The 23454-nt window shown below is 35.1% G+C and overlaps 1 protein-coding gene across 1 annotated transcript; it reads right to left on the reverse strand.

The window, feature by feature from the left end:
- Positions 1 to 40: 40 nt before the first annotated feature.
- On the reverse strand, positions 41 to 22556 carry LOC8272297 (THO complex subunit 2). Its single transcript, XM_015724404.3, has 32 exons — positions 22169 to 22556; positions 21965 to 22090; positions 21813 to 21854; positions 21354 to 21413; positions 21188 to 21250; positions 20701 to 20781; positions 19205 to 19276; positions 19071 to 19118; positions 18902 to 18970; positions 18672 to 18805; positions 17227 to 17302; positions 16881 to 17074; positions 16150 to 16230; positions 15693 to 15903; positions 15361 to 15597; positions 15182 to 15262; positions 14945 to 15064; positions 14781 to 14840; positions 13945 to 14072; positions 9415 to 9511; positions 9196 to 9324; positions 8365 to 8468; positions 7597 to 7777; positions 7202 to 7371; positions 6506 to 7112; positions 6205 to 6309; positions 5091 to 5246; positions 4922 to 5002; positions 3561 to 3992; positions 1789 to 2934; positions 915 to 1219; positions 41 to 416 (listed from the first exon to the last, which is right to left on the reverse strand). The coding sequence occupies exons 1-32, from the start codon at positions 22301 to 22303 to the stop codon at positions 344 to 346; spliced, it is 5604 nt and encodes a 1867-aa protein (XP_015579890.1). The 5' UTR covers positions 22304 to 22556; the 3' UTR covers positions 41 to 343.
- Positions 22557 to 23454: the final 898 nt, after the last annotated feature.

Here is a 23454-nt window from a genome sequence, read left to right on the forward strand (position 1 = left end):
CTTCGAAAACTACGACTAAAATAGCAACTAACCAACCATGTACAAAATTTGTATTTACATTTTTCATTTCGACTTGAAAGGGAAAAAATATCTAATAAATATGATACAGTACTCACAATTATACAAAATGGATGTCAATCTCATTTTCCATTTCATCAAAGATTCTAGTAAAAACCTAAAAAGAAGAAATATAAAGAGCTAGTCTCTTACAAGTCAGCAGGAAAGAGAAATATCAATGAGAATTCAAGTTCCCGTTTTGATGAATTTAATTAATCAGCAAGTCTCACTCCATTGTCCATCGCACTAAGTCTCAGCTGTTGATCATCATCCGCCGTCCATGACACTATTTCCTGTGCCTCCGCTTCTGTTCTGCTCCTCTTTGCCTCTTATCATCATCCCATTCTCGGTCATACATCCTATTTCCTGATTAAGGACTTACAATTTCTAAAAATCATTTCTAACATATATGTAATGACTTACAAAAAAATTTATTGAGAAAACATAAAATTTATAAATTTACATTTGCATAGTGCAGTAATATGAGACTTAACCCGACTCCTCTCAACAAGGATAAACATTATCAGCCATACTTTCCCATTAAGCACAATGTATTCAAAAATATCTTGTATCATTTAGAAGACAGCATTAATCTGGTGCTAATATCTAGATTTTCCTTCATTGTTAAGAATTTGAATAATTGCCTAACTCAGGCAGTGAGGTTTGCGAAACAACTGACTGCGTGCTAGACATTATTCTTCAAACAATATCTCATACCATATGCAGCAAACCGGGAAAATAGACCATTACTCATGAAGACAGTTTAACAGTAACCGCATGGGATATTCATAATTAGGAATATATGATGGAAGTGCCTAGATCATGAATGCATTCCTAAAAATTGGTTTTGAGGATACGGATCAGCATCACGACGAGTCATCTTGCCAGCTACTTCTTTACCATGAATTCGCATTGGAGGTTCCTCCAAGTAACCTGCACGCTGAATCAAGGCTCCTCTATCTCCCCTTTCTCTTCCGTCGTACGATTGTGACATGCTGATAGCTAGAGGTGGAGGTGGTGGAGCAACTGGAGAATACTCGCCCGCTTCCCCTGATGGCATATGCTCTCTTTTAAGTTTCCGTCTTTTAGAGGCTGCACCAACATCTATGTCATCTTTCAAAGGGACTTTTTCTCTCTCTCTGTCCCTCTCCCTGTCCTCCACCTGTTCATTGCAGGTCAAGGATAAGCCAAAAAAAACACTTTTTTTAATCCCATAATAGATATTTGGCTACTATGGTGCCAGAAAAAGTTCACTCATCAAATCTAGCAACTGCAGCCCATTTCAGATTTCTCTTTTCAGAAACACAAACAAGAAAGTAGAAGAAACCAAACATCAACAAGCTTTCTCTGTGTGCAAACTTTAAGATGCAGCAGAGGCTATCTCAGACAGAATGGCATGATGGACATTGTGGCCCTATCTAGGCATCTCATCTGGCACATTTGACCTCTTATTCCATCTACATTTAGACATTTCACAAGCCAATAACAAGAACAATCAAGGATACCATTAAAATTAACATATCACTTCTTTGCTTTATGGGTTTAACACCAATTGAATTAAAGCTAACACAAAACTAGCAAGTAATCAAACTACCCTCCCTGTAAATCCACGAGATGAGGAGAGAATAGAGTGGTAATAATGAGCATTAGACATCTGACAAAAACCTTATCACGTGTCAAATTATGGAAAATAATTCAAAATATAAACAGAAGCCAAAAGCTAATACATACCTTCATTGCCAATCCCTCTCGTTCATCTCGCTTCCTATCACGAAAATTATCATCTCTTCCGCGTTTTACATCATCTTGTGAAACCAAAGAATTTTCTTCTGAGCGTCTTCTTTCTTTCTCATCGTGCCTTGGAGATAGCCTTAGAGAATGCCGGGCAGATCCAATCCTTCTATCAGCATCTTCATCTCTTCTACTAGCAGTAACAGACTGGGGAACCACATGAGGAGGCAAGGGTGGTGGTGGAGGCAAGTTTTGCCCATAAAATCGATCATCGTGCAATTTTTCTACAGATGTATCACCATAGCGTACTTTATCCTTGTTTCTTTCATCTTTTGTTTTGTCAGAGAATCTGTCGAAACTCCTATCAGCACCTCCTCTCTCTTGCCCTCTCTCAACTGAGCGCTCTCTTCCATATCGCTCCATTGACCTATCCCTTGGTCTTTCAACTAAAATATCATCTCCACGAGATTTATCAGGTCGCTCTGATCTTTCTCTATGGTCCCTGTCATATCTCTCCATACCTTTATCTTTTGACCTATCTAAAGGTTTATCCATGCTCCTATGTACACGTTCATCACTTCCAATTTTGTCAAGATCAACTAACCGAGAATCCATAGGCCTCTCTCTATCAGAGAATCGAATATCACCATCTAAATCTCTCAATTCAGTATCACCTTTTCGGCGTTTGCTTAATCTGTCGGGATCATCCCCAGGGCTTGCTCTCTTTTGTAACTTATCACTAGACTTTGATGATGATGCGAAGGAACCATCGTGCCTTGGAGAATGAACAACTCGAGAAGGGGGCTTCTGGACATCACCAACTTCAGTTGCATCATCTTTTACCACTGATTTGGCTGCTCCATCTGCCTTTAGTTCACTACCATGACCATCAGAGGTTCGTGTAGATGAATTGAAGCCTTTAGTTGATGCTGGAAAGGCATTACCATTGGAAGTGCCTGTGGAAGAAACATTGGTACCATTTCCCAGCCTGCTTTCTGATAAATGGGAAGGCATATCTTTGTCACTGGAGGATGCAACAGGAACTCTGCCCACTGTTTTTCCTGATTTTAAGTCATCTTTTGCAACATCTTGTCTTGGCGTTTTGACTGATCCAGCAGGCATTGCCCGTTTGCCTGAAGCTTTTGACTGCCAACAAAAATAAGGGAAACAACACTAACAATAAGTACCACATAATGATTCTCTCAAAGCAGTAAACATTTATCGCATCTTTTGACACCTCCAAAAGGCTATCTACATCCAGGCGCTGTAAGGATAAAAATCCAAAGCTACCTAACTACAGAATGATGAATAATGAGAGGATCTCTTCAAATATTAGCTGTAAGAATTATAAAAGAATGCAGAGATAGCTTCAAGAGAGAAATATTTTCTTCCAGCCTTAAATATCTCCAAGTGACGGCATACTTAAATGCACATGCATGTTTGGAGCTCAACCCAACTCCCTTTGTGATGCGTAAACTGAATGACATTAGATTCCATATGAGATAATTGCTGAGTTACAAGCTTTTCAAAAAAAAAAAAAAAAAGAATCCGTCTCAATTGAAAAATAAGGAACCAAATTGAAGTAAATAAGAAAGAAGCATTAAGCAGATGTTCCCTCTTATTTTTTATTGTTGTATTTTTAGGAGCCTCTATCGGTGGTCTTCAATGGTGAATGTTTGGTAATCAAAAGGCTATCTATTTTACGGATGTCAATCTATTTGCAAGTCCAGTCAACCAAAACAATAAAATATTGCACATGATCAACCAAATACCTCAGACTCTGCAGAGTTTTTTGGGGCATCTGGTATTATAATTGGCGATTCACTCATTTGCTTTTGATTCTCTGCTGATCTTGATGCTCCAGCTTGTCCAGTAACTAAAGCAGCAGATGACTGAAGGTCTGACTGAATCACCAGTGATCCACCTTTTACTTTTTGGTTTACTGAATCAGATTTCACATATGACACACTTTCTTGTTTATCTGCAGGTTTTGCTCTAGAAATATGTTCTTTGGCCGAATTCCCAACATCTCCATGTTGAGTTGTAGTGCTAACAGCTCGTCCGCCAGCTGATTCGCCCTGAGAGGCATTAAGGCCAGAACTATTCTGGCCAACAGATATATTACCAGACACAGACTTTGAAGCAGCTGGAGGCCTTATGTCAAGATATCCCATACCAAATTCTTCATCTGTGACCCAAGAAGGCTGCAGAGAAGAAGAACCTTTAACATTTATCACTATATATATAAAAGTGCAAAAGGGATGGGGACAGACAAATTTACTGAAATGGTCTTACCGATTGTTTAATTTGGTCACTATTAATTAAATTTATTAAGAGATAATATTAATAATTCGTTAAGTACAGGTCTTAACGGTAAAAGTCCAACTCTATTAAGATTTTCAACATTGATTATAAGATAAAAAAAAATTATTAAATGAAAAACATTTTACATTTTACATGCTAAATCATTGAATTGTATAAAGAAAAACAAAAAAGCGGAAAATGTAATAGCAAATAAAGATGGCATTCCTATTGTTGGTTTTCTTTGGTAGAATAGAAGTTCTAATAAAAAAAAGAAGAGAGAATTCTATTAAAACCTATTGAAAAAAAACTACTAAAAATAAAACCTAGGTAATGCAAAAGGAAACGATTAAAATAATACCAAAAGGAACTGCTAAAAATAATTTGAGTAGCTAATTTGAAATTATAGCAAAGCATCATTTCAATCTATTTAGTTAAGGATGTGAAAAAAAAAAAAGTATTGTTTTCCTTTGTGCTTTTATCAAACTTTTCTATTTTATATTCACAATATAAATCCGATTTATCAACATATCAACTGAAACCAATACTTCAAGAAAATGTATTTACTTAATTAACAATTTTATTTTCCATTTAATATTTATTATTAATTGAAGTTGTACTTCAATATTTTATAATAATGAGTCTAGGTAGAACATTTTATGATCTTCAAATTAATGCATACAAGAATTACATGAGAAAGAACATATGCAATAAGTTATAAAACCAAGTCCAATTATTAACATACCCATGCAACATATGTGAAGGAAAAAAAAAAGAAAAGAAAGAAACTAATAGTAATAAAAGTAAATGTACTACCGCAGCAACTACAAACCTTTCTAGCAGCCAAAGCTGAAGCAACACTAGTTGCCAACACCTTAAGATCCTCTCTTTCATCACTTTTAATTCTGGCTACCTAACACATAGAGGAAGAAGGGAACGAATGTACAGATTAGGCTGTAATAATATATAAATAAAAGCCAACTTTTCCTGACATCGCTTACCCTCTTTTCAAGGTTAATCCCACTCCTTTTAGTAACTGGAAAAACACCAGAAATCTTTGTCAACAAAATAAGTGCATTCCGAATTTCCATGTATTCAGTTGATTCCAAGCACTGAATCAGCAACCGTGAGATTCTTTGACTCCATTTCCAGTGTACCTATCGGAAGAACAGCACTCAAACAATGATGAGACCCAGAAAACACAGACGGTCAAATTTACATACACGAATGTATTACTTCATGATACATGTACAATACGGACAACAATATGATTTCTTGCAAAATTAACAACAGAAACAAGCAAAAGACACTAATAAAGAGATGAAACTAAGGAACTGGACTCATATTAAATGATTTAACAGCAAAATTCATCTATCCAACAATAAGACAACAAAGTATCCGTATTCAAACTAACCAAATTGAAATGATCATGGGTCAGTCTTTGAGAAGAGAAATAAAGCAGAGAATGGATATCTGCCATGCACCCTCAACTAATAATTCAATAAAGCAGAAAAGTACGTACTTTAAGCTGAAAGAAGAAACATTCAATAATCACCCAATAAAAAAATTCAATCTTCAGGCATAACTCACTGGAAGAAGATAGCAAATCTAAGAAACAGTATGAACAGGCACAAATGACTTTGCATATGCACTCAAATGGAAGATTAAAACAGGAGAGAAAAGATGGAGAAACAAAATAAGAGTATGGATGAACAAGAGGAGGGGATCATAAAGCCCAGATAAACTGTAAAGAAAATAAGTAAGGTGTTTAGCTCAATGAAACAAGAAGGTGGTTCACCACGTGAAGTCCATATCCAAAAAGTGCAGCCATTTTGACAAAACTTAACAAGGTTACGGGTTAAGAAAGGTAAGAAAAAGTAACTAGGTTTCCAGAGCTTACAAAATGCTTAAATACAGATATTAGTTACATTTCAAGCTGAGTAATCAACAATCATGATACAGAACTAAACAGCATTTATATAACTAGATGCAAGGAAGAGATCAGAACCACCTAAAAGTTCCCATTCAGCTTGCAAGATCTCGAAGAGTTCTTGAACTTAGGAAATAGAAATTAACAGAAATCGATGTTAAAACATTTAATGCCTGAGAACTCACCTTAATGAACTGGCCATATGTAACGCGTTGGCTGTTTGGAAATCTATAATACACAGCAAAGCCTGGCATGTTCCCACACTCACGTTCATAAATTGATTCATCACTCTGGAGATAAGCCATTGCTTAGTATCAACAATTGAAAAGTACGAAATGTGGTATAGACGGATAAAAATGAGAGAACGCTCAGTTCAATGTTGATACATACTCTTATCGGAATTGAAATATACTTTCTGATGAAGAGGTATTTCTAAAAGAATACATAAACAGAAAACAGCAGTCACAGGGTAAAGGAATAAATTACCTTCCAGTAGTAAGCAATCTTTAATGTCTCGTGCAAAAATTTCCCAAGTCTACCTGCTTCATATTCAGTGCAACAGCAAATCATAGGCTGCAAAGTTTTGCATATCAGAACATCAATGTGGTTTACTGTGTTGAAAAATGGGGTCCCCAGCGAATGCAGAGTATGCACAAACATAGCACAATAAACAGCATCCGGCATACTGAAAGTACAACGTGGGAAAATACAGCGCTGAAGAAACTCCATGTTGATTTTCAGAGTATCGGGGCAGGAACTCAACCATTTATCCTTTTCACGAGAAAGTCGTCTGCGAACTGAAGCAACATTTTCTTCATGCTTATGGAGTTCACTAGTCAAACGATCTAAAGATTCTTGGATCCTTTCCTTGTCTTTCTTCCTTTTGCTGATTGCAGAACTTGAATTATCAGAAAGCTCTTCCAATGCTTTAAGAGCTGCATGCTGCTTCGCAATTTCAGACTCATAACGATCTCTAGGAACATACAGATCATACAACGTGAGGCCCCAAAATGTTGCATAGAGATCAGGTGACAGGCTATTCCAGGCTTTTGATGGCAACATTGTCTTCACAGTCTCAAGAAGATCTGACCACCTGCATAGAGTTTACATATAACCATTGTCACTCTTCTAATTATTCCTCCCAATAATAGCGTATGAAGGGAAATCTGGCAACAAAATTACATTATAGGCTTCTGAGAAGAGCCAAGATCCAGAATCACATTGCCAGAACTTTCTGTTTGTTCAGAATCTACAGTGCTCACAGCATCATTGTCATCCAGGGGCCAGAAAACATCAGAATTTCCCACACACTTGAAGAGCCTCATCACAGGGCGGTAAATTAAAAAAGCAACCTACAATGTGCAAAGTAATAGAGTAAATTACAGTGAAGCACACTGATAACTACAATACACATTTTAACTGTGGCATCAATCGAAAGTTCAAAGTAAACTTCGAAGACATTGCTAACAGTAAGTAAAATTTATGAAGCAAATGGACGGTAAGCATAACACAAATACAAATAATTATGTCTTGTTGTGTCCACACACTGCAAAATCAGAGAGAAGAGTGGCAGAGACCTCTGGATCAAGGTGGTAAAGGTGAACAAGATCATCGAGAGATGGAATCAGCTTCGCATAACCAGTGGCTGGTGTAACTGCACTGCAAAGGAATTCTACATATTGAAGAAGAGTTCCATGGCATCTATCGAACTGCTCACTAACCATTTTAATGTAAGGTGCCCCTGCACTAATGACAACCCTGCAGGAAAAGATTCAAATAGAATCTCAACCGAAGATACTAAATATACAAAAGCAAGTGCTAAATTATCATGCCAAGTGTCTGGAAAGAAGAATAGCTCACAGAAAAGTAAAAGATATTATTGGGCCAAATTGAAAAAGAAAAAAATTGTAAGTCACTCGTTTCCTCACTGCTATTAACATGGTCTGATGCATGGAGGGATAAATTAAGTCAAAGAAATATTGGTAACACAGGGTCATGTCTATATAAACAAATTATCACATGAGGAAACAAAACGGAGAGCGAGAAGAACAGAAATACTAACAAAGCCTCTTTAACAATATCCAAAAAAAGAGGAAAGCATTAGGGGAAGAAAAAAGGTCCCAACATAAGCAAACAGGTAAAAAGGACTGTTACACCTTGTTAAGGCCATTAACGCAATTACATTGTAGGTAACACCAATTCTTTAACAGCTAGATGTTTGAAAAAATTCATTGTTCATCCATACCAATGACCAAAACGTCAAACAGCCAAAGCATAAGCAGAAAATCTTGAGAAGAAAGTCTTAATTACTTCAAGTAGTTTCATGGAAGATTAGAATAGCTTACACAGAACGGTGTTGAGCAATAAGTAACAAAAGAGGAATCGCCAGCCTCGGTTCATCCTTAGGAAGCAAGGAGTCCCTTAGCCTGTTAGTAGATTTGATTAAAGCCTGCATATATTGATCTGAAATTTAGAACTCAAGTACTCAAGCACCATAACAAGAGCTGACATCTCAATTCTCAGAACTCATGCCAAAGGGATCAGCATCCCAATAATTTTCTTGGCAGCAGCAACCAATGCTACAGTTTGTGAATAGTCAACTGAATAGAGATTCGATAGTTCGAACTATAGGAAGAACAAATAAAGGATGAATAGGAAAGAGATAATGTACAGAAATCTAGCAACCAATGGCTGCATAGCTTAATCTCATAGCATTCATGTCAGTTGGTGTGAATCAGTTGTAAGAGTATATAGGTGGGTTAGGGTAGAAAGGTAAGAGAGATATCATTTGCAGCCTTTTTAATACTTGTACATAGCAAGCCTTAGATAAACGTCCACAGTTTAGCGTAGTGTCCACAGTTACTTGACTCCACACTTCGCACTAAAATACCAATCTTGAATGGAGATACCGGAATGTGAGCATGGCAATTGAACACTTCAAATCATATGATTCAGTAGGTTGCCATATCTTCAAAGACTATTGTTTATCTGAAAGAAGATCCATAGGTCCAGTAATCTTTGGTTCAAATACAAGTTTAGATATAGAGAAATTAGTATCAGGCAGCTAACTAGGCAGGATGCAGGTGTCTCCATTTAAATAATCAATTAACTGAATCACAGTATAATATTGTTACTCAAAACAGTGTTAAAGAAAAAAGAAAAGAGAATCTCAAGACCTTGTTATTTCGTGTAACTCCAAAAGAAGTAGCCTGATAACGGAGTGTCTCACTCCCTGCCATCGCATCTAATTGTTCCTCTGTAAGGTTCTCCGTGTACTGAACATTAGCCATTTGATGAACAAGCTCCTGATGAATAATAAATATTAGTCATTAATTACTCACTTGTGACTCCAGTCAGAAGCTAAAAACAACATGATATCCACATTTGAATACTACCTGTAGAAGTACAAGCTCAATTCCCTGACCCTTTTTAAGCTGGTTGACAAGATACTGAAAAAGGCCTCTCAGTTCCATAGATGGATACTTCTTGCACCTGAAGCAAGCAAAATCTTCATAAAGTTTCGCAAAGTAAACAATAAAGCCAAAATGTAATTCTTAAACTTAAACAAAGACTTTTCAAGCTCAATATTCCACTTAAAACTACAAAGAAAATGTAACAGAATGCAATCCCATACATGCCTTGAACAAAGGAATCAAACAAGTCAATAAATGAAAGCAACCACGTTGATGATAACTTCCACAGAGAGAAGAAAGATAGCAAAAGCAATGGGATTTTCAAACTGGGTAAACTCAATATATAAATAACCAGGAATAAGCAAGCAGATTATTGGTTTACAAAACAAACAACACCGCTTACATAAAACAGGTGATGATGCTTGATAACCAGGAAGAGTTGGTACCTAGTACTCTGAAAACTTTTCCAAAAGGGTGGAAAAGCACAAAAGCATTTACAATCTTTAAGGATTGTAACCAAAAGAAAAAATCTTAATGGTTTAAGGTAGGTCTTGCCAGATTCATTAACCAGGCAGCAGACTAGGATGCTCTCTCAGTAATCCCAAATCCAATGCTTTACATCAACGTAAGAAAATAATACATCCATCCTCATGACACATTTTCTAGTTTATGATGGCACATTTTCTAGTTTATGAAGGCTCTTGGCCAAGCAAATTAAGAGAGTGGGGATATGCAGATCCCATTAAAGTTAAGTTTCATTTCGCAATATTCAGTTTATCCAGCATATGCTAATCAAATCTGACAAGTCGAGGAATTCAGATTACAACAAAGTGCACGTTACAGTACCGTCATATTTTGTCTAAAAATGTAGCCAATCAAAAAAGGTGGGAACATATTACAGAAAATACAAGTTGAAACTGCAAATGGCCCACCGTGAGGACAAGGATAAGTTTGTTAATAATCCATTAGGTGTAGATAAACCTTAATGTAAGGAATTCAGTAATACTAAATTAAAATCTCATCAAGAATCCAAACCTAAAACAAAAAGAAATTTTAACAAGTACAACCATTGACAAAAATGGAAGTAATAACCAAACCAAAAGTGATCCATCAACCGTTACTCAACCACACCCTTCACTCCTCCCCTAGTGTTCACATTTGTAAATTCCATGGTTGCCTCACCAATTTTTTGCTGGCTGCACACCTGAACTAAAGATCTCCCTTACAGCATGGTGACCAAAAAATGTCTTCCTTGATAATATTCACCATGTTTAACAAAGCTCATGCATTCCCAGGCGATTTGACATTATCTGCTCATGGATAAGTATTCACAATCAGTTTCGGTGGCCAACAACCATAATGAAGATACCCGGCACGTCTCACCAATATCAATACACCATCTTCACCTTCTTGCGTGTTTCACTCATCAGAATTGCTCAACTCATTACATGGTACATAATAAAAAGAACTCCAGTTCTTTTATTGGAGAGGACATATGCCAGAGAAGGAATAAAGAAGACATAATTAGGAGTTGTAAGGGACCAGAAATAGATATCAATCAAAAGCAGAATTCTCGAACGATAGCAAGAAGCGAGGAGAAAAGTTTGGAAATTATAACTCTTAACTTTGGATGAAGAAAAAGATAATGCAACCAAAACAAACACCTGTGACCAAGAGCAGCAAAAATTTTACTTCAGCAATTTAGCTTTGGAAAAGATAGCCAGTGTCAGAAACATTGATAATAAAACGTTTAGTAGATATCTGTTCTGACTGAAGAAAGGAACAGACTAGGAAAAAGAAGGGACGAAGAAGAAAAAAAGGAAGTGCGGCTTGAGGAAAAAATTACCCAGCGATAAATTGGAAAAAACAAACTTTATATGACCCAGGCCACCTGCCACCATAAAAGCACTAACACTTGAACAACAAGTGAATTATTACCACAGATCACCACCAGAGCACAAAAGAGTAAAACCGTGCAATAATCCCTGCCATAAGATGTATTTCTTCAACTTATTGTTGCTAAGAAGTCAAAGAACCAAAATTACTGCAGGAGTCACTCTTCCTCGACACCTCACTCATGAACAAAAACCTCAGCCACAAATTAACTCAGGTAAGTTAAACAACCACCTCTTTTCTGTTTATACCAAATTTTCCATCAACCTCTACGAGATTAAGAGGGGACATTTTACAGCTTAGATCCGCATGGAGAAGGCCAACCACATTGACAAATCCTTTTGTAACTTATCATCAATGGGCACTATTTGCAGCTTCTCATGACTTATCACTTTCATAACAGTAATCCCAAAATCCTCATAGCTCAGTTCTACCTAAACTCGCAGTGCAAACATGTTGTTTCCTGCTATGTTCTCGAAAATCTCATCAGCCATTGTCAGCTTGTCCATATCAGCATATCAAGTCAATGCAAAACTGAATCAGCTAGCCAGGCAAACCCACTCAATGAACCTTCCTTGACAGTTACACCTATGAATAAGGAAACTACTCGCACAAACACACCAAAGAATAAGTAAACATTCCAGATCATTTAAGCAAAGATGAATAATAAAATATTTTTCCCCTCCAGACACTTCTAAACAAAGCATCTATTGGTATCAGATGTCACTTCACATACATTACATGTGTTTTCTATGTTGAACGCATATGGTCCACTACATGTGCATGGCATGATAACTTATGCAAAGAAAAAAAAGTTGAAAGGAAAAAACAAAAAGAAAGAAATTAAATAAACACAAACCAAAAAGTTTTTGGACTCCAATGAAAACTACGCCAATGAATGTACAACTGAACAGCCCTGGCGACCATGAGAGCTTTGACAACAATTGCAAGTGTCACCTCCACAGAATTTGATTTATTTCCACAGATTGCAAGTTATCTATGGCATTGCACAATGGCTGCCGATGGATCTCCATATAGGAAGAACCCAATGCACCTTGAAGTACCCAAAAGCCACCATGACAACAAGCTAATGCAGCTACAACCAAAATGAATTGCTTATTGACCTCTCATTTTGTTTAGACCACATCTCATGATAGAAGAGTGCCATCTGATGGAGATAGTATAGTAACATCAGATCCGATAAAACATACATATCTTGTATCATTCCACCCATACATAAGATCAAAGACACTAACTGAAAGAACCGATATGAAAGAGCAAGCTGGCAAAAGTTTATTAAACCCAGAAACAACCGACATCTAAACTGACCTTCCAGCCTAAAACTAAGCTCTTCACACAGCCAAAAAGTTTCAAGGATACCATTTCATATCATTTCGTATGAGTCAAAAAATACAATCAAATGGCAAAGCTCCACCAATAGTAGATCATACCTCTATCACAAACACTGATCAATTCAAAGCGTTTCTCCTGCTTCCACTATCAACCCTCATTCTAAAATTCCCACCCACTTGTTCTGCTTCATATTTAACATGCTTGTTCTAGCCACTTTACCATAATAGTATATGACATCGACCTCCCAAGTCACATGGTAAAACAAAATCTTTCTCCTTTCAATCACAAATAATCAACCATCTACCCGGTAATGATTTCAACCTCAATTGAATATTTCGAGATGTACCTCTCTCAACTATAAAGTAACCAGCATGAAAGACTTCAGAGTAAAAAGAAGATATAGGATCTATGTAAAACTTATATAACGCAATCCTGCCTAATGACACCCCTTCGCAGAAATTTCTACTTTCATGAGGAAAAGGAACATATGATTTTGTAATAATCATTCATCTAGCTGGCCAAGCTGAAAACCCCAACTTTAAACCCAGTAGATACCAAACTTGAAAACAGAATGCTGTCAGTGACAACAATGAATATTGCAATTCCAACCAACCCTCCACCTCAGGTATCATTTCCACAGAGTCAACCAGTCATTCAATCTGTTATGAAATTCCATAAAGTTCTCTGATTGAAGCCCATTCAATTGCCAAACCAAATTGTCGAACTAATATGGCCTTGCAAAATGGGACTCAGAAAAATCAGCATGTCCCCCCACACCTCAGCTCCAGTTATCCTGCTTTTGCTGGGCTAAATCTGCATCCCGGAAACTGAAGTAAACCATCCCAAGAAATATCTAAAATCCTTAATAGAATCAATCAATTATCAAAATATTGACTCCATGCATTTCATATCAATGGTTTTAGGAAAAAACTACCCAGAAAAGTTACTTAATAAGCAGACATAGGTTGGAAAGCAATCAGGAAACCAGCAACCACATGCGCCATAGAATGCCAACAAATTCAGCGCAAATAAAATTTATCAGAGAGCATGTGATGAAGGTAAGAGACAACTGAAATTGAGACCTCCCTGTGCAGATCAATTGTATCATTTTAACTTTCAAACTACTTCTAATAATGCGAGTTAATAAGAGCAGATCTAGTAGACTTATTAAAAGCGCAATGAGTTTAATACATCGACATCTCCAAACAAAAGTAATAATGTGAGATAAAGAATGCAGAGTTCAGAAAATACGATAATTTCACATACAGGTGACCCCAAAATGAAGCCAATGATTGAAGCCAATCTGACAAATTAAGCCCATCATCCTTCAGCTTATCACGACCTCCTTGAGCCAGGCGCTCAATCACAACATATTCCAAGATGTCATACTCAAGCTGTAAGTAAAATCAGGCATTCAAAGAACGACATTAACAAATAAGATGCAAAGACTCAAGCAGCCTATTCCAAAGAATTCCAAATTCTATCAAAATAAGCTGCATGCCAAGAATTTCAACCATAATAAAATAAAAAGGACAACTATGACTGGCAAACTTCCACAAAGACCTAAGATGTTATCTATTGCAAGCATCACAAAACCAAATCACATCCTGCAACTTAACATCATAGCAGTATCATTAAACAATTTTGTTCTAGATCAGACAAGTCTTAAAAAATACCTTATCTTAAACACACAGTAATCTACAGGAGCCAAAATTGAGAAGCCCTTAATGTACTAAAATTGATAAGAAAATCTTTCTAATTTAGTAAGTGAAAGATTTTCCCAGATTCAAATTGATCTTTCTAGAATACTAATACAATATTAAATTTGGCTAGTTTTCCTCCAACTTCTACATACTCTCAGACCCAAAAGGACAATTTCACAAGGGTATTTCCATCTTAGAGACCAGCACTATTTAAGCCAAAGTACAAATTCGATTTTGTAATGGAGAAACAGGCATCAACTTAAATGAACTGGAATTTCATGGGGAAGGTAAGAAAAACTTCAAGTGGCAGAGAGAATACAAGTAATACAACGCTATTTTAAAACACAAATAAAATAAAGAAGAAGAAATTTGTTGTGAATTGGAAAACAGGTTCCTCACCTGTGTCAAATACTTGAAAGCATCTACAACGGGGGCAATCATATCCCTATATGCCTCAATCTGTATACCATATTTCAAGAAAATTAATGTCCCTTCCCCATGAAAGCCAGAGCAATAAAATATAAAAATAAGAAGAATAATCATTGCTGTGTCACAGACAGCACCTGGTGAACAATAGTTCGAAGTACAGTCATTGGATTTGCATGAGCAAGTTTTGCAACCATCCGTCCCAGCTGCTTCAAATTTTCCTTTGCAAGCCTCTTCAGTATCCTTCTGGTGTCCAGCTGAAAGATGAGCCCGAGTAACAAAGATTATCAAGTTAATGAGTAGAGTAGGAAACAGTGCTCTAAAGGCATAAAGCTTGCAACATGAACAGCAGATAGGATGCATATTTTACATACTTTTGCTGTTTGCCTTGCAGCCAAAACCATTGGATTCTGTTCATCATCTTTCTCCCATTCACCATATAAACGATACCGCACCTAGACACATAGTATTCATCAAGCCAGATTGCCAAGCAAGTCTACCTAGAAAAGAAGAAAAAAACTAAAGTACTCGGCCAAATCGATGCAAGACCAACCTCATATGGAAGGAGACTCATCACTTCCCATATCTCCTGCCCAACTGCTGGGTTTGCAGGTATTAACTGCAGAGAAGGAAGTAGACATGTCCCCAATGCTTCCTCTACCCTTGACTTAGCTTCTCTCAGGTGAACACGAGGATTTCCCATAGAAACAGATTCCTTACTTGTACCTCCATCAATGCCACCAATAAGCTCGAGTGCAAACAAGTAGTAACCCCTCAATACCCTACAAACCTAACCATGAAGAAACGGAAGATTAAAATAAGAGAAGTCTTAAACTCGTATCTCAAAAAAGAAGTTTATTTAACAAATTTATTAAAATTATGTACCTTCTGCAGCAATATTGTATCACGATAGAGATAAGGTCCAACAGTCGTTAGCATCTGAAAAAGCTCCTTGGGTAGATCAATGACGGACCTATGGGCAAGTGCAATGCTGGTGTCCATAGAACTACAGCCAACTCCTGAAGAAGACTCCAAATTTTGGACGTGAGTCTGATGAATGATATCATAAGCTGCTGAGATTGACTTCTCAATGAGCCTGAGCATATGAATGGCAGCATTACAAAATGATAGCACCCATACATCCTTTAATAGTGATGATATTGCACTTGCAAGAATAATAATGAAGAAAATTCATTTCTGGGGCTGACATCTGAAGTTGGATAACCACAAAAAAAAGTGGCACCATGATCTTAGCATGATTCATGAATTCGATGTAGCCATGAGACGCCATTTACACACTAGACAGATGGATAAATAGTGAATTGAACAATGACCAATTTACCTAAATAACCCTTTACATATTTGCACATGTCCCACGGGGTTTAGCAGAGAGAGACGATCAAACAATATGTGAGCATGAAACCTGAGAAAAGATATGTAGCATAGAGCATCATACTGGGAAAATAAACATCTCATTGTAATTAACTGGGCCAATCAATGTTGGCATGAAGAAAATTGCTAATGTAAACAACAATCAATCATATGAACATTCATTACGATTATTTGTACAAACTTGGATAATAAGTCCATTTTACCAGTCAAATGGTTGCACGAGGAAAACTTAGAAGGCAAAAGTTGATAAATTATTCCAGCATTGCTTGGATACATATTTTTGTTTAGACCAATGAATATCAGTCAATACCGATGAACCTATTAGCCTTCTTAACCTGTCCCGCAGGTCCTCTAATAGTGTGCAAATATCAATTGAGTTTAGCATAGAATCAAGAGAACAATTTGCATCTTGAATATATGTGTCTTAAATTCTCACTTATCATTTTAAACCAACTATGCCTTGAACAAACTTAGACATCCATTGTGTCTAAAAAAAATTTGAAATTTAAAATCATCTTGTAACATATGAAACATGCAAGAAACTGATACCAGGAGATTGCTGAATTCTTAATCAGAATCTAAGCAGAAAACAAGTGAAATTGCTCCAACTCAAACCATAAGCAAACCAATGGAAACTTCCTCAGCAGTTTTGAAAAAGAAAACTTTTAACATTACACCTACCAGTCATCCACAGAAAGAAAACCAGTAAGCAGGCCCAGAGTCTGACTGTTTTCAAGCTCTGATAACCTTTCAGCTACAGCATCAGTTTCCATATCCAAAGCGGCAAAAAGATCTACTGTAACATCTCCTTGTTTCTCATCCTCCATGAGGTCCTTCCCAGTAGCAGCCAGATTTATTTTTCCGATTTTGTTTGCCTGGAGAATTATAATAGGTTAACCCACAAGCACTTCTATGCAAGAATTCTGGATAAACATCCAGATCACCAAAATATTCATACCCAAACTTAAAAAATACTAACTAAGGACAACAAAAGCTATAGCAAGTATGGCATTACAGTATATTATACCTCATCCAAGCGCTTGGAAGAAAAAGCAACATAATGCTCAAAGGCCTCATCATCCCTAGGAAGTAGATGAGAATAGCTGCCAAAGTATGAAATTTTGATCTATGTGAGTTAAAGTCAAGAGAGAAGTGGAAAATCTTAAAGACAATTATAAGAATGTGTATGCCCAAAAAAAGAAAGGGAAAGTCCTTCCAAATCGTTTAGGATGGTAACAAATTTGGATCGCATCATTCTGTGTCCATTAGTTCACCCATTAAGCAGTATAAAAATAGTCTGCTTACTCTAGTACACGCTTCAATTAAAAGGGTTCAGATAGCTTTTTCACTGGCATCCACTAAGATTTGAAAACCTCAACATGTTAACATTCACCTTTTTACTTGAAATTATTAAGAAGAAGACACCTTATATTCCCAACTGTATTAGTTTTCATAGATTTCTACCGATAAATTCTTCGCCTGTATAAGAACTAAAATTTGAGGGAAAGAAGAGAAGAGAACAAACTAAGCAAGAAGACCATTTGGAGAAAATATTCTCGCTATACATGTTCGATAATGCAGCTTGTCTTTTTGAGATTTTGGCTAGTTGCAAAACACATTTTGGATATGTAAATGCCCTTAAATTATGTGGTACTTCACCTTGTAAAGAAATCCCCTTAGGTACTAGGTTTTCCATCTCATACAGAACTACCTGATGGCATCATTCATTCATTAATGACCAAGTTATTACAACCTGCCTAGTACAGATAGTAACTGAAAAAGTAGTTTGATTTAAAAATTATGAGAATGGCATTAAAAGAGATAAATGGATTGTAACATAAAATTTATCAAAGTTCACATTGCAAAGATTCATAGTTCACTGCAAGAGTATATTACTTCACAGCCATAAAAAAAACGAATCTCTCAAATGTAAAATTTCAGTGATGATTACAAATCCAAATTAATAACAATCAGTTAAGGTTTTAAACATTCAGATCAGGCCTAATCCATAAGTTCACTTAACGCAACTTATCTATTTAGTTAAAATACTGTGACAGTCAAAACTTATTGAAACATCAAATGGAAATGCTATAACAGAAACTGCAGCACACAATTCCACACAGCAAAAAAGAAGGGTGAATTACAAAAGAAACCCTGACATTGGACGAAATTCACACTTGATTACTAACTTCCATAGTCCCTGACTGTTCTCCAATGAAAATATCATTTTAGTCCCTCACATTTCAAACATAATAGCTTTTATTCCCTCAAGCGTCAAAGGACTAAAATGTTGATTCATCTTAAAACATGAAGGTCTAAAGTGTATATTTCTCTAAAAATCAGGGACTATGTATTCACTTTTGACGAAGAGATAAGTTATGTGAGAATTTTGACAACTGTCAGCATGGTTTTTAGCAATTTACAATAAAAAGAATTACTATGAAAATAAAAGCTTGAAAAGACCACTCTCACATGCTATCAAGGTCAATGAACTCTTCCTTCACCAGCAAAGCAGTAAGCTTATAGAGCCCAAACGGTACAGGACTATTTACTTCCAATCTCTGATAATATTGGAACTTGAAACCAAGAATTTGTGAGGCATGAGACTGCAAACAAGGAATAAGTTAAGAGCAATAAATGGTTTTCTATAACTTTGTTGCTCAGCAAACAACTCATCCAACCTCAACCAAAATATTGCACACCTTGGGAAAGATAGGGATCAGGTCCAAAAAAATGTTGTTGTCAGGCTGAAGTTCAAAACACTCCAAAACCTAATAATTGGAAACAATGGCAACCCACACTTAGTCTCAGATCATCAAATACTTAAAAACTACAGCACATAAGGAATTATGAAAGAGAGAGACAACTTACAATATCAAAAACACGGTTTGGATCTAAATCAAAATGCCCAATTAATGACTGCAGAAATTGCATTAATCAGAAGAGAATGTGAAATTAATATGACCTAACACAAGCTGGACAGACATTTAAGTTCAACTTAAAACCTTAATGATGCCTATTGTTGCTGCTGATGCATTTGAATTTACATTGTCATAGCCTTGACATAGAAGGGTAACCTGCACAAAAATAAATTCAATTGGCCCCGTGCAGTGAAATCCTATTACAATGTTTTGTTTGTTGCATCAAAATGCTGATAAAAAGCAAATCTATATGAAACCCTTAGTACACATAATTCCAAAACCAAATACATTATGTGAACAGAATTTTATAGAACAACAAGAAAGATCAAAATATATTGCATGATGAAATTTGACATGCAGCAACATGTTGCTATTTTAGTACTGCTTTATAGACAGAAATAAAAATAAAAATACAAATGAGTGGAAAGCATTTGTAGTAAAGTTATTTTTCTTGAAAATGTTTTTTTCAATTAGGAAAATATTTTCCATTTATACTCTTGGATGCATCCAACACTATTACTTAGATACATAATTTATTTAATTGGTAATATATAAAACATTAATATAATTATTAATTATTAATTATTTCACATGAGGTACTCAATATATTTTTTTTCTTAATTACATTATTAATAGCCAAAATAACATATAAGCAGGAGCCATTTAAAAAGAATTAAATTAATTTTTTTATTAATTTATGAAAAAAATTAAAAATTAATATTTATAAAATCAAAAGCCCAAGGAATAGCTTTTAATAATAGCATCGTATAGTTTCTATTTTAAAAGAAAAAAGAAAAAGAAAAGCTGAAAGTGAACTTCAACTTAAACTAAGCACTGTAGGGACTCTAGAATTAGAAGAAAAAAAAGATATATGATGATATGATTGTTTTGAAACCCTCAAGTTGTCAACATATTATGCAGATCCTGGAGTCTCAAGAGTAAAAGAGGAGGTTGAATCAAAGATTAGGTAGGAATCTAGAGTGTTTTGGCTATGTGTTTGATTTTTGAGAGTTTATGTATATTGCCTCAAAAACTTACAACCCCAAGCCTGGCAATAGATAATTAGTCTTTAAACAAGAAGTTTTCCATAAAGAAACGGTACATAAATTGTAACCTCCAAGAAACTAGAAATGACGTAAAATTGGCAAACCAAAGTACCAAAATTTGCCAGGTATATAATGCTTTTTTAATCAAAATTCTTCATGTAATTATTTACTTTATATATAGGCTGCAAGAAGATAGAAGCCCATCAATTGGAAAATAATGCTTTTACTTGGCAAACTATGTTTGGTTTGTAGGTATAAGTTCAAGAAAGCAAGCTTCTAGTCAATAACTCCCAATGCTTCAAAGAGGTGAGAGAAAAAACAAAAAAGCCTCCAAATTAAATAAACATGTGACATGAGAGAAAATACATAAATGCCTTCCAACAATCACACAAAATTAGATGCTATCTGACACTTAAAAAGTATACCCACAAAAAGGATGGTTAATCACTTGAAAAGAAAATATTCAAACAGAGATGATATTAAAACAGAGGAACTAAAGCAGAGAGAAAAGATTAGAACAGAGGAATACAATACCAGTTTGGCATAGCCCTCACTTTCTTCTCTGACAAGATTAAATTTTGTTTGCTGATAAAGTAGACGAGTGTTTACTCTGACCTGAAACCAACATCAACAGTATATCAAAATCATTGCAGGAAGGGAACATCAGAATTTTTTTAAATAGAAGTATCATAATGTCAGCTGACATGACAAGAAAAGCCAATTTACAATTTTAATGCTGCACATGAAACAATGAGTACTACTCACTAAACTCTGTGATTTTTTAGTCCTACTTGGGGGAACATAAGAGTCTAGAAAACATGGTAAACTCCTAATTAGAGTCTATATTCCCCCAACATATGGTGAATCAAAATCAATCTTAATGGATATTCATAGACAAATAAGGATTTAAATTAAATAAAGACCATAAAAGAAGTTTGCCAACTTGATATCTATCGCAGGAGTCCAGGTGAGAATGACATCCCAGGTGTTAATATTAGTAATAATTGTGAAATTCAAGTACCTCTTTCCCCTTTAAATCCTGCGCTTTTATCTTTATCATCTCAGCCTCCCAGAGAAATTCCTCCTGAACAGTAAGAACAGCAAAATGTAACATTTATTTCTCAAGAGACAAAAGAAGTATGAGCAGAAGAAAAATGCTAAACCCTCTTAAATAAACAAGAACTTACCTCGCAACGCTCTTGAAAAAACCTCAATGGGACAAGTGAAGATTCCACCAGCCACTTTGCCTATAAAGAAGCAAATGGATATAGTAATAAACATAAGCATATTACGAAAATCAAACAAATATTATAACAGAGAAGACTGACTAAATTACGAAAGAATACTATTACATCCTGTAGGAAACATTGAATTTAAGAAAACCAGCTAATTCACAAAGTAGCAAATACCCATGACATTGGCATTTCAAATGCTTCCAATCAACAATAAGTAGAGTCATACTAATATAATTAGCAAAAGTTGAAATTCTAATCCTTCAATATTATGAGTTCTATCAATAGTTCATAATTTGTATCATCATTAAAACTTGCTATATATCATCAAACCAGCATATATAACCTAATCAAAAACACATTTAACAACCGCAAATCAAAATCAGATCTTTATTTGAACTTATGGATACTAACCAACTTTATGAGCCGAGCTCGGTATTCTCCAGGCATTGTAAGCTGCAAGAACAGTAACATAAGGACAAAAAATTAATACTAATAATACTACTACTACTAATAATAATAATAATAATAATAAAAACTAAACCATTCCAGAAAAAAATACTGACATCCTGAGCCATCTGCGTAACAATATCAGCAAAAGTGGAAGCCAACACTCTAGCAGACACACTCTCTGTATATTCTACAGACTCTAAAGCCGCTTTACACTTCAGATACGGCAGTTCTCCTCGAACCTAAAATTTTTCAACAAAATCAAACAAACAACAAAGTGGACTTGAAAAAAAAAAAAAGATAGGTATATTTAAAATTACCATGGTCCAGCAGAGCTCGTAAAGGAATCGAAGCATAGGGACGGGGTCAGGGACGCGAAAGCTAGAGCTACCGCTTTTCCATTCGCGAATATAATCTTCTCTGACGTATATACAATCTATAGGAGGGAGAGACATTATTTGTTTCTTAGGAAAAAAATTAAATTTGGGGATTTGAAAACCCTAGACGCTGATGAAATGTGAGTACTTAATGATGAGAGGAGGGAATTTCATGGACGATAGTAATGGAGAAATGATGGAGATTAATTAGGGTTTGCAGGCGGGGCGAAGGATAATGGCGTTTCTTCACTCATACTGGAAGTTTTGGTTCCGGTCGCTGCGCGTGTACAATACCACCCTAATACTTTTTTCTTTCTTTTTTGGAAGAGAATTTCAATGCCTATTTAAGGTCTCTACTGAAATTTAATTTCGTTGATTAAAGATAATTTCATCAAGTTTTTGTTTTTCTCCTTTTCAGAATAATTTCATTAAAGTTGATGGTATTTGCTAGAGTATGCTTATAAAGTTTTTTCATTAAATTTATAGGTAACTAAGTCATACTAGTTTAATTAATCTATTAATTTTATATATTTTTCTATTAATTTAAATTATCAATGATTTTACATATAAATTCTACTTAATTATATAAATTATAATTATATGGATAATTTTTCATACTTAATATCTCTGATATATCTAGTATAACATATAAAAACTAAGAAATAAATAAATAATATAAATTAATTTAAAATATAATTAAATAATAGAAATTAATTTAAAATAATTAAAGCACTTTTTATTCAAAAAAATCTCATAATGTCTTTCTCTCTATTAACTTTTTCTTTTTTATCCTATTAGTGTTTCCTGTCATAATGAATTATAAAAAATTAGAAAAGAGGCAATTAGTAATAATATTTAATTTAAATAAATAGTTTTTGTTAGAATGACGCTTATTATAGAATGAAGAATAGAAATATTTATAACATATTATACTTGACCAAGTTACTTTATAGGGTCATTTAAATTATTATTTTTTTGTGTCAATTCCTTTCCAAAAAATTTATATTTTAACTACTTGGTGTATTACATTTAAATGGTAAATAAATACCATATATTTTAATTATTTTATACTTAAATAACTAAAAAATTTAATATAGATTTGTGACTTGAATACCCTACCTTTTCCTTGTTACGTGTAAATAATGCTTCATTGCATAATTGATTTTGCATAGCAACCATGAAATTCATTTGAAAATTGTAGGAAAGAGAGCCCATTCTCCATGTTTTGC

The sequence above is a fragment of the Ricinus communis genome, chromosome 5, assembly GCF_019578655.1.
Source record: "Ricinus communis isolate WT05 ecotype wild-type chromosome 5, ASM1957865v1, whole genome shotgun sequence".
In the NCBI taxonomy this organism is placed as follows: Eukaryota; Viridiplantae; Streptophyta; class Magnoliopsida; order Malpighiales; family Euphorbiaceae; genus Ricinus; species Ricinus communis.